At 35.0% G+C, this 13,311-nt stretch overlaps 1 protein-coding gene across 11 annotated transcripts in view; it reads left to right on the plus strand.

Moving 5' to 3' along the window:
- LOC127874357 (solute carrier family 12 member 6-like) overlaps window positions 1-13,311 on the plus strand; it is a 177,653-nt gene that overhangs the window by 83,992 nt on the left and 80,350 nt on the right. The window contains exon 1 of one of the 11 annotated variants that reach the window (XM_052418617.1): window positions 7,919-8,153. The exons of 7 other annotated variants lie outside the window; for them this stretch is intronic. In XM_052418617.1, the coding sequence (XP_052274577.1) occupies window positions 7,934-8,153 (220 nt within the window). In that variant the 5' untranslated portion in view covers window positions 7,919-7,933. Of the gene's footprint in view, window positions 1-7,918; window positions 8,154-8,235; window positions 8,310-8,391; window positions 8,466-8,547; window positions 8,622-13,311 lie in introns of those variants that run through there. 3 more of the 11 variants (XM_052418625.1, XM_052418624.1, XM_052418623.1) reach the window with 3 other exon arrangements.

Raw genomic sequence — 13,311 nt, forward strand, 5'->3', positions numbered from 1 at the left:
AATCAGTGTTTTTATATAAGATCAGTGATCCAGTCCTCTATAGTGTTTGTTAGGATTTTCAGAAACAACAAACCGTATGTCAATATAGCCTCAGGGGTTATTGTCTTTTGGTTGCATCTATTGCCTATTGGTTCATTTCTTATTTAGAATTGTGTGCCATTTTTCCTAGAGCTTATTGCTTCTTAAGCACATTATCTTATTCTTAATGTTGCATTTTGTGAAAAAGTTTTTGAGGGTATTGACCCTTGTTTTCTTTATCTAGACTGCCGAAAAGTGCATATAGCGTAGTTGTTAATGAAAATGCAGCAAAATATTTACAAATAAAAGCCAGAAAAATGTTCAGTGTTAAAATGCATAGATTTAAGTGTTTACATACAATTTGTGATAAAAATATTAATTTGTCTTCTTGGGTAGACATTCAATTTTACATTTTTAAGTGGATTGCTGAGGTTTATCCGGGATGACTCTTTATGCAAATTGACCCGGTTTTCTCTGAGCAGGGCTAAAATATCTTTGTACTGCCTTAGTTGGCTGCAACACCAAGGCTGGTTATTATCGACAATGCCTAAAAGGTGTCACTATGACAACCTCAATTAATACCAGCTTGTGAATGGTCAAATGTCTTTGCTAGGCAAGCATACCACCTGTGGCATTATTTTATCACTTAAAAAGTGTTTTGGTGGAGATTGCATCTTGGTCCCTATCAGATCCGGTTTGTATTTCACATATTTTCCTCAAGAATTGTATGTCTTATTGAATGTACCTTTAAAGGACTAATTTCTTTAATAATCCTAATTCCTGAAGAATTATGTGTCTTGTACATGCACCTTTAAAGGACTAATTACTTGAGTAATCTTATTTCCTCATGAGTTCTATGTTTTGTATGTACACCTTTAAAGGAATAATTACTTAAAATGATCCTATATACCTATTTGTTAAAGAAAGTAATTTATGTAATGTATGTAAGAATGTATGTAAGAATTCTATATCTTATACATGCACATAAATTGAAGGACTTATTACTTGAAAAACCCTATAATTATGTGTCTTGTACATCCACCTTTTAAAGCGGGTATATACGATTTTGTCAAATATTTATGAATTTATATAAACTGTGTAAAAAACTTATTATATATATATTTCAATATAAATTAAAATAAAAGTTAAGAAAAATATGTGTCGAAAAATGCGAAATAAGCCAGATATTTAATTCTGAAATTGAAAACGGCTGTACAGCCGAATTCGCCAGCATGTATACCATACATGTACGATGTGCATCTAAACTTAGTTTAACGGTTTATTTGAATTCCTGCAACGATATCTATTCATACGACACACGAACACTATCTCCGATCCTAATACAAAGATGAATGCGTCGGTTATTGTAGGAAAATATGTACGTCACTATCGGCTCGGGGCGCTAATTTGTCTTTGCTGCATTTTATGAAATTCGGCTTTAATGTATAATTTTTCTTGCCTATTTTGTGTTATTGTAACATATTTTATCAATATATTACAATTAAACACATATGAAAAATCGTATATACCCGCTTTAAGGACTTGGTACTTGAATTATCCTATACATTTCACTGGCTGACATTTATATATTTCTATGGAGAATGAAGTTCCTTAAAATTTCAATCTTTACATGCCTTTATGTCCTGAAGTGCCTTTTCAGAGACTGTTTAATCTGAAGGAGAATTCTGAGGGAAATATTTAATTAAGGAACTTCATTTTCTGTGTGCATTAAGGAACCAATATAACACACGTTAGCTCCATTTACATTGTATATTCATTGCCTGTTTTAGGTGTTGAAACTGCTGAAATTTTCATGTCCAATAACACTTACTGGTGAAGGTGGTGCTAAATCTCAACTTTAAATTCCTCAACAACTTTCCTGCATGTATTTAATTTGCATGTGTTTAATTAAACTAATTGACAGCAGTATGTCAAGTGAACCCAGTGTTTGCATTTGTCAAACTGGCCCCATTTAATGATGACCAGTGTGTGTATGTCCTTCAGCTGTGGAGGGGACGACCTGGAACATACACAGCATAGATCCGATTGATTCTCATCATCACCATCAGTTTCAGATTCAGCATCTTTCCCATGCTGGTTGAACCGTTTGATTTGCAGTCCAGATGTTGTTGCCTTCGGGGATTCACATGTTATTTGATTATTTGGTTGCTTTGATTTAGGCATTTTCTCAATTTTTTTGGCATTTTCTTCCAGCTGAATTTTCTTTTGATGTTGGAGTTTTATTTGTTCCATGTTTTCTTCAGACAGAAGACTTCCTTGTAATTTATATGGTGGTGTGATTTTTTTTTTTTGGTTTTACAATCACAGTTTTTGTTATTGTTCTCTCCTCAAAGAAGTTTTGACTTATTTTACAAGTTGATATATTGACCTGGTTGTCTGAGTTTTCAGCACTTGCACTTTCTGCATCATCTCTTAGCTTTTCTGGTGGATGCTTGTAGATGGATGATGGTGCTGTAGCTGTTGATGTGATCACATCGGGATTGAAGCGGTAAATGCCAGCCTTTCTGAAAGCACTTGTGATGTTGTCTGGGGAAAAAGCTCTACCGTATGGTCTTGCAGTCAACCGAGCCACTTCATACCATGTGATGGACACCCCTGGGTTTGCATGCATGTACGCTTTTCATTATTGTAATGGTGCTTCATGGGTCCAAACGCACCAATATCAAGGGGCTGGGTGAGATGGCTAGAATGGGATGGTAATACAAACAACACCACTTAATGTTCCTTAGCCTAATCAGTCAGGGTTAGTGACACATGTGATTTGTGACCGTCATACAAGATAAATGTTGTTTGCTTGTCTGTGCCCTTTACTAGTCCGGCATGGTTGGTGAAATGACCTTTCAGGTATCTATCAAACAGGTCCCTATTCACAAACCCACTTTCAGTCATGCCTCCATGTGATCCAGTGGCAGCACCTTCCAGCAATTCATCACACCACCTTTTCCCTGGAAAAATGTAAAAGGGTGGTATGTGATTGCCAAGAGCATTCGCAGCCCCAATGACAGTGACTGTTTTCGTTCAGGCTGATGTTTTTGGTTTGCTGCCGCGTACTATTTTGGGTGGTTTATGTTCAGTTGAGAATCCAGACTCATCAATGTTAAAAATTGTGTGTGGAGATTGCTTCAAATCATGTTCAGTGAAAATAGAATTTAACTCTTGAAAGTACTTGTCAATGTTTTCCTTGGTTGCAGACTTAGGCCAGCATTCTTTTAAAATTTGTTTTACGGGAAATTTTTCAAAAAAATTGTGTCGGGGGGGGGGGATAAATAAAAATAAAAATAAAATCATGAAAAGTGAGCCGTCTACCAAAAAAATAATAATAAAACTGTCTAAACTGATATTTTTTTTTATTTTAAAAATTTAAAATTAGGCCAATTCAACCTTATGTATACTTGCATTAACCTTAAAGTGTTTTATATATCTTATTACACTGTTGTAGAAGCTTTTTATAATAATAGTAAACATATTTTTATATATATTTATATGTAAAAGCACCATTCGCATGTTTTATACTGTGTTGCTTCAATAAAGACCATTAACCACGCCAGGTGTGTAGTGTATTATAGTGATCGTTAAACTTTTGTTGAGTGTTAATCATATGTATGTTTATAACAAATATAGCATGCATTTGACTTAAATAAAAAGAATTGAAAACTTTTTAAATTGTTTAATAGCTTTAAATAACAACCAACTTTGTAACTTTCATCCATGGGTGGAATATGCACACTAAAAAATACTATTTAATATACAACAGACTTGCTTTATATCATGATAATTTGTATCAATCATGTGAAAAAATGAGCCACATAACAGGAAAATGGACCTTAGGGCGATTGCGGCCATTTTGGCTCCAAAAGAGCAGTCTGATCAGGATCCAAACTGTTCAACATAATTGTCATTCAGTCAGTACTTCTAAAGATGTTAAGCGAATACTTTGGATCCTCATCAGACTGCGCTTGAATTGATCTTGATCCAAACTTTGTGTAGTGAAAGTTCTAGTACATAAAATGTGAATATTTTATTTAAGAAACCGTGAGTTATAGACTTATAAAACATGTGCTGCATTTCATTTTAAATTCAGAGAGAGTTATAGTGTTGATATATGTAAAGTGAACACAAGAGGCATGACTACAATATTTGGTGTCTAACATCGTTATGAGGTTCTCTTTGAAGTTTGTTCAAATCATGCAGAAAATTTGCCCTCCCTAGGGGTTACTGTTTTGCTTATAAATATAAATAATATAATCATTCTCTGAAACCGCAAGGCCCTTTGGTTTGTTGCGTTGCATGCCAACCATATAGTGGTTCTTTGCTAAGTTTCAACAAAGCATGTTTCCGTGGTCAAAACTGTTTGCGCTTCAGGAGTCAACTGATTTATATAGATTAATGTCTTTGATAATCTCTAACAACACAGACACCGCAAGGGTCAGGGGTTCAATATTTGGTGTGTAACATGTTAGTGTTTTCTTCTTCTAGGTGTGATCAAATCATACACTTGGAGTTAAAAATAACCCGTCCTTGTTTCACACGCTTAATATTTACTTATATAAGAGTTAAACAATATTATTCTCTCAAAGCGCATGGGTTAGGTGATAATTATTTTGTATGTGACATTGTATGGCGGTAATCTTCGTAGGTTTTGTATCATGTCCATTGGCTTCACATTAGCCCCAACAAAATATTGAGGTAAAAGACACAATATACCTAGAAACCTAGATTTATTTCATTGAACATTTTCTTAAGTGAAAGCCGTATAAAGAATTAAATCGCACATGTAGCAAGGATTTAAATTGTTCTAGTAGAATTACTCTGCTGACTGTATATAACTTACTCGCAAGATTAATTATATATAGAACACAACTTTTGAACTATGTAATTGTATATTTTAAAATAGTATTTTATTTTAAAAATTTCTTAAAAAACTCACAGTATTGTCAAAATAAAATGGTGTTAACTTTTGCACGTATTATTTTGTTCCTCACTTATTCACAGTTTAAGTTCAAATGAAAATTTCTATGGAATGTGTTGTCTGTATTAAGGAGAAACAGCAATAACATGTTTTGGATATTTAATAATCAGAGAGAGCTATATAAATATGAAGATAATAATAACCCTTGGAACAAATACATAGAGCCGATTGAGCACCAGAGCCCTTGCTACACTTTGGGGGATTGGGGCTGGGGCCCTTAGAGGGGGGAATTTCACGTCGTTTTCGGCGAAAAGGGGAATTTTACAAGATCTTTTCACCAATCATTCAACACTTAATATTGCTCTATTTTAATGTAATTTACATAAATATACATTTAATCAAAGGTTTATAGCAAGATACCAGCTGGCAACATAGGTATAAAAGTATAAAAAAAAATATTTTTTTGTTTTGGAGTGGGGAAGTTATAGGTGAAATAGAGGAAAAAAGTATACTATTTTAAGGTGGGAATGGGGCCGAATTTTGGCCCCAAAAATGGCCAAGCGAGGGCCCTGAGCACATTTATCAACAGAGCCTGAGGTGTGATAAATTTATTTTGCATTCCTTGCAGTACAAATCTTGCAGTATGAAAACATTATTTACAGTTGATAGAACATCATATTTCGGCTAAATAATAACTCATTTTTGAAAAAATAATGTCAAGAAAAATAAATAAAACTTTCTTGTGACTTTGAGGGACATATGAACATCGGGACCCAATGTTATTTTCTTCAGAAGCTGTGTTGCATACTTTTTTTCTAAATAAAGAATATATATGGGTGGGTGGGGAATGGGATTATTGATGCAAGTACCTGTGGTTCAGTCCTCATGTTCATTATAAAGAAACGTAAAGTAGTACTTCTTGGACATTTTCGGGATGTTGATTTTTATCTATAAAAATATTACAGGATATGCATTTTAATAAATACGCATATTTATTAAACCTACCCAAAACTTTTTAACACATTGAAAGTTATCGATGGTGACACCTCTGCATCATCTGCAAAAACTCATTATTATTTTGAATTTCGTACCACATAATAAATATGGGCATGATGTCAACAATGGTGTTCTGAAGATTATCTTTCTAATTGAAATTGTTTCTGCGTCGTTTTTAATTAATTTCATTTAAAAATATGCTACATTTGTCTCGTTGATGTTAATGTCCGCCATTTCGGAAATGCAATATGAAAATCATTTGTTAAATACTCACCGATTGGCTAATAGCTTGTGGTATTGGCTGCAATAGCCAATGAAAATCGCTGACGCTTAACAAGTCGAATTGGCACAACGAAACAACCCGTATTATAAACAAATTTTGAACAACTTTTTCGGCAATCTGCGCAATTTTTTTTCTCGTTTTGGATAAAATACTAGGTCGGCGGGTGAAATGTAAACAAACAAAAAAACGAAAGTGACTTTAATTTTTATTTGTATTTGTCAAAAAATAGGGTCGGTCGCTCCCGTAAAACAGATAATAAAAAAATGCTGGCATTAGCCCCTGATAAAGAAAGACATTGGAGCTTAACAACTTTTAGCTCATCCCACCTGGAGAGAAAAGCATACATCCAACCCTGGCTTAGATGTTCTTTTGCCTTTACAAGCTTGTGAAGAGACATTGCATAGTCCCATGCCATGTACTGAATGTCCATTAGTGACTAGCCATACCCTATGTCTGCCATGTATACAATATGGTCAATAAACTTCCTTTCTTCATCTTGTGTGAATAGTGTGTTTGCCCCATGATGACAGTATCGACACATTTTGTCTGGTTCTATCCCTCAGTGTTGATTCAGGCACCTGATACACCCTGGCTGCACGATACACGGACATACCGGACAATGTAGCAGCATATGCCCTTTGCAGATTATTTCTGTCATATGGCTCCTTGTCTCTGAATTGTTTCATTTTCTAAAAATAATAAAAAAAAGATCTGGCTAATTATCTTTCATTGTTGACATTAATTTAAATGACATTGTCAATAGTTTTATATTCATAATTTTAATGAAAGTGTTGAGCCTGACCTATTAACAAAACTGATGGGAATTAGTTTATGATAACTGTTTTATAATGTGTGTTGTCTTACCTTATTGATACAGCAGACGAACTTGTAAACATCGATGGAAAGGTTGACAAGTACCGATTTTTTCTTATTTTCTAAGTTTTTTTTATTACATTTTAATGAAAAACATATACATAATAAAAAAATGAACAAACTTACCAGTATTCCACTCATTTTCACCCAGAAAATAGTATTTCAATGAAAAATGAAAGTAGCTCAGCTTGTTGACAATGTAAACATCGGCTAGGTGGCACACAACGAAATACCGCGAGACAAGTGATACCGCAAGTCAAGTGATGTTGAGTATATAATGTAATTTAAATAAGCTTTAAATTTTCCTTTCGCTTAAAATACTAGGAAAGTTATATTTTGTTTGAACTATGGTAGTTCTTATGATTTAAGTATTCTAAAATAAAAACACATCCCAAAAAAAATGAATAAGTAATAAGTAACACATATTAAAAAATCCTAGTTATAATTATAATGCATAATTTTATCTATGGCATGTGCTATAAATTAGCATTGCAAATGAACCTCCATTTCCTGTTTTTACTAAAAAAAGGAAATACAGGTTCATCTTGAGTACATATTTAAATCACAAACTCTTAAAGTGAAAACTTTTTTGGAAAGGATTTGTACAAACATATATAGGAATAAATGTAAATGGCTATGAACATGAGATTGATTGAGATAATTTAGATGCTAAAATTTGTTTGAATAAACTAGAATTTAATTTTAAAAATATAAAAAATAAAATTAGCAAATTGATATCATGACTTTCGCCACTCAGTCAAACTGAAGTATATAGGTAAACAAAATTTGTGCCAAAAAGTGCAAGAGTTATATTTAATGACTGATACCTAAGAATGCATATGGTATCAAGATTCAGTGTGGAGGAAGTGCCCGAGCGGAACAACATCCCATTGGAGCCGTTATTCCCATTAGAAGATGAAGAACCAGTGGAAGTTGTTGAGAATGTTCCATCGCCATCGTCCCCTTTGCCTATGACAAATGGGAATGCCGAAACAATGGACAATGGGGAGCATGTGATCACCAAGATCAGAACAGAGGGCGATGTGGTTGAAGGTCTGTCTATCGAGTCTATCGAAGAACCAGTGGAAGTTGTTGAGAATGTTCCATCGCCATCGTCCCCTTTGCCTATGACAAATGGGAATGCCGAAACAATGGACAATGGGGAGCATGTGATCACCAAGATCAGAACAGAGGGCGATGTGGTTGAAGGTCTGTCTATCGAGTCTATCGAAGAACCAGTGGAAGTTGTTGAGAATGTTCCATCGCCATCGTCCCCTTTGCCTATGACAAATGGGAATGCCGAAACAATGGACAATGGGGAGCATGTGATCACCAAGATCAGAACAGAGGGCGATGTGGTTGAAGGTCTGTCTATCGAGTCTATCGAAGAACCAGTGGAAGTTGTTGAGAATGTTCCATCGCCATCGTCCCCTTTGCCTATGACAAATGGGAATGCCGAAACAATGGACAATGGGGAGCATGTGATCACCAAGATCAGAACAGAGGGCGATGTGGTTGAAGGTCTGTCTATCGAGTTAAGTGTTCTTAAGATCTGCCCCAAAGACACCCAAATACTGGTTCTACCCGTGACACAGACTTGAGTGTTGCAATAGGCTTTTTACTTTTGATGCAAGCGATCTTAATAAGCTTTAAACTAAGTTTAATGCTGGGACTGTTAATATATATATATAAAAAAATACAACCTGGGCTTTATTCATAGTTTTGGTTTTATGACAGTAATTTTAAGCGCTCATGCATTGTTATGCTTGTTGCAGATTGTGATTGCCCTGTTAAGGTTTTTGTTCTACATTTTTTTTATGTCCCCAACCACATAGTGTTTCTGACAAACACATATCTTGTTTAGATTTGACAATTTAGTTTGCACCTGACAGTTCTCTGCAACTCGTGGGTACTTAAACAGTTGTTGCTTACGAAAATTTCTTATCTGACCCATATCAACAAACGCCATGTCAAATGGACAATATTTTGACTTTCCATGACCATTACCACACAAGGGTAATCTGTCATTCAACGCAGGTCTTTTATAATCCTTGTTTGTTTAAGTTTAGTAACGAAATGACCTATATACAATGCATATGGTTAATTTTTCCAGCTTTTTATACAATTCTTTTTCCAATCCTAAATAAACATTGTGATTCATGATCGGGTATTGTTTAGCTGTTTTTACTGAATGTTATTATAATTATATACCCTTTTTTATTATACAATTTCATACTTCATTACACTGATGTAAGTTTATCATTGAATTATATAACACAAGTTTAAACCACATATACCACTTACATAAGTATATAAATGAATATTTTTTTTTAAATGTTTTCAACAAGCTAGACCTATGAGGCCAATTTTCTAATTGATGGGTACACACCAGACATAGTGAATTCAGTTAAAAAAAAAGATGTGCCTTTATATTCTTTGTATATCTTGCAAGATCCATCAGACAATTTTTATTTAGATAAATGTTAGTTATGTGTATTCTACAAATGTTTGGACAGTTTTTGATGGAAAACTTGTATGTTGATGTAAACAGGTAAGTTGCCTGATAACTAGGACAGCCATACATATCAGGCAACTTCATGAGAGAAGTGTTGTTGATTTAATAGCTAGCTATTTACTGTATTTATGCACACAATATTCAGGTGGGTATAAACAGGTCGGATATAGTTAAAAATCATGTTGTGCAACAAACATAGTGTAAAAAATCTCACAAGTTTTTGTTGGGAGGACAAAAACATACCATGAATGATAAATTTCCAAGTTGGATTGGATTATATTTGGAATTCTATGTAACTCTTATCAAAATACCTCTTAAAAAATAGTATGGTAAAGTTTTTTCAATGTCTATTGTGTTATTTCACTTCTCTAAGTGCAAAATTCTTTTCTTTTTTTTGGGGGGTGGGGGGGGGGGGGGGGGGGGTTGGCTAGTGTGAAAAACAAATTGACTACAATTAATTTGCCAATCTGTAAACAGGTCCCTTTTAGAAAATGAAGGTTGAGATTTGTGGAAGCATCTTTTTCTTTAGTCCTTTAAGTGTTTAATTAATACCCACATATTATATTATTAAAATCCTAAACTTGTTCAGGTAAACCAATTGCAGTAGTCCACAATGCTTTGATTATCAAACCATGTATTAGAAGGCCTTGAACATGATACATGTAAATAAAATTGAAAAAATGCAAAGCTTGCTAAATTAAGACTAGAGTGAGAAACTGTTGTATCTACTTAACAATTCAATATAAAATACTAACCGCCACCATACAACATTTCCTGTTCTAGTATTTCCATTTGAATGTAAATTACATGGATATAAGTTTCAACTTTCGTCTTATTTTACTCTCCTATTCTCTCCTGTTTATGTCTTTATTTCGAACATACTTTTTTCTGTAACTAAATATCCAAACAATAACCTATTATCAAGGTAAGGTGTACCATAAGAGGCATTAAGGGTATTTATATCAGTCAAACAACATGCACTACAAAAATAATGTTAATTGTTCACTTTAGTATATAGAATTTTCAATCATACATCATAAAAAAGATATGGTAACATCACTTGCGTTTGCCAAAATGAGTAAGAACAGACAAAAGCTTATTAGCCCTTTGCATGCTGGGAAATTTGTCGTCTGCTAAAATGTCGTCTGCTGAATTTCTAAAATTAGCATTTTCTTTGATTTTTTTCAAAGAATACTATCAGAATAGCAAACAGTTTGGATCCTGATGAGACACCACGTTCTGTGGCGTCTCATCTGGATCCAAACTGTTTGCAAAGGCCTTCAAAATCCGGTTCCAGCGCTCAAAGGGTTAGGCGAACAATAATTTAAGATTACACATATATTCAGAACAATCAGTTGAAAACACTATGAAAACAATATGAACAATATTATTCAAAATACGAATACATTTGCATATTCTTCTGAAGAAATAGTTTTGTACTAAACCGTTTATCAAAGGTACTTCCCAACTTCTGAGAATGAAAGGCTTTTATCTAACATAAATGTTTGGAACACTTTATTCAATACATTTAAATCAATGGAATCTTTGTTTATGTGTATGTGTGGTTAATATGTGAGGTGTGTGCTGGAATACCGTATATGTCCTTATTGACGTGCACTGCGCGTGTTTTTTCAAGACCCCTGCGCGTTAAATTCGAACCACTATTACCTATTCCTCATATTTGAACAGTGTAACATTTTCATCACCTGCCGTTCACAACATTGTTTAATCCAATCATATGACATAGTCTGCTGCAGACCTGCTACATCGCAATGTCCAATTTTAGGCAAATCGTCCGTGGATCCCATTTTATTTTTCATTGACTTAAATATTTCCCCATTAAGAGACGCTCACCATAAAATCCAGTTCAACCCGGTATTTCGCGCCTTCACTGCATCTAGTTGATAAGTATTTATAGTGTGACAAACAATACACTCGAACACTCAATACCATGTTGGCGTCATCGGCGTAAAGCGCATGTGCCACTCATGACAACGTCCCTCACTGCTGCCTTGCACCCAAGTTACATGCAGTCCTCAAGGAATATACATCAACAACATATATATGGATGTGGAAACTGACTATGATAGCGCTGGCCATTAGACAAATATCATTTGTTTGTCTCTAATTTAAGAAAAATAAAACACCCGTCTATATCTATAACATTTTCATTACCTGCTGCTCACAACATTGTTTAATTACATCGCAATGTCCAATTTTACACAAATCGTCACCCGTGCTGAAGACAATAATTATGCCCCCCTTTGAAGAAGAATGGGTATATTGCTTTGCACATGTCGGTCTGTCGGTCCTTCCACCAGGTGGTTTCCGGATGATAACTTAAGAACGCTTAGGCCTAGGATCATGAAACTTAATAGGAACATTGATCATGATTTGCAGATGACCCCTATTGATTTTGAGGTCACTAGGTCAAAGGTCAAGGTCACAGTGATCCCGAAATAGTAAAATGGTTTCCGGATGATAACTCAAGAATGCTTAGGCCTAGGATGATGAAACTTTATATGTAGTTTGATCATGACTCGCAGATGACCCCTTATGATTTTCAGGTCACAAGGTCAAAGGTCAAGGTCACAGTGACCCGAAATAGTAAAATGGTTTCCGGATGATAACTCAAGAACGCTTAGGCCTAGGATCATGAAACTTCATAGGTTGATTGATCATGACTCGCAGATGACCCCTATTGATTTTCAGGTCACTAGGTCAAAAGTCAAGGTCACAGTGACTCGAAATAGTAAAATGGTTTCCGGATGATAACTCAAGAACGCTTAAGCTTAGGATCATGAAACTTCATAGGTACATTGATTATGACTCGCAGATGACCCCTATTGATTTTCAAGTCACTAGGTCAAAGGTCAAGGTCACAGTGACCTGAAATAGTAAAATGGTTTCCGGATGATAACTCAAGAACGCTTATGCATAGGATCATGAAACTTGATAGGTAGATTGATCATGACTCGCAGTTGACCCCTATTGATTTTCAGGTCACTTTATCAAAGGTCAAGGTCACGGTGACCTGAAATAGTAAAATGGTTTCCGGATGATAACTCAAGGACGCTTATGGCAACGATCATGAAACTTCATAGGTAGATTGATCATGTTGACTTGCAGATGACCCCTATTGATTTTCAGGTCACTAGGTCAAAGGTCAAGGTCACGGTGACCCGAAATAGTAAAATGGTTTCCGGATGATAACTCAAGAGCGCTTATGGCTAGGATCATGAAACTTCATAGGTACATTGATCATGACTGGCAGATGACCCCTATTGATTTTCAGGTCACTAGGTCAAAGGTCAAGGTCACAGTGACAAAAAACATATTCACACAATGGCTGTCACTACAACGGAGAGCCCATATGGGGGGAATGCATGTTTTACAAACAGCCCTTGTTATTATTTTTGTTGGTTTGTAACCTACATAGTATACTCGCACGGTAGCATATTTACGCAGAGATTGGAAAATCATCGATACATGTATTTGTTGTTTCAATGCTTAGGGCTGAGTAATTTCGGCGAATCGGAACTCAACTTGCGTAAAAAACTTGCTCAATTAACCGTTAAACTCCACCTCTGTTCTCTGCAAAAGATTTAAATGCAGAGCTTTGCACGTGCTATAATTAAATTAGACGATTGCCATTGAGGAACAAACACATGATTGGTTCGGCATGTTGATTGCTTG

The sequence above is a fragment of the Dreissena polymorpha genome, chromosome 3 (assembly GCF_020536995.1).
Source record: "Dreissena polymorpha isolate Duluth1 chromosome 3, UMN_Dpol_1.0, whole genome shotgun sequence".
NCBI lineage: Eukaryota > Metazoa > Mollusca > Bivalvia > Myida > Dreissenidae > Dreissena > Dreissena polymorpha.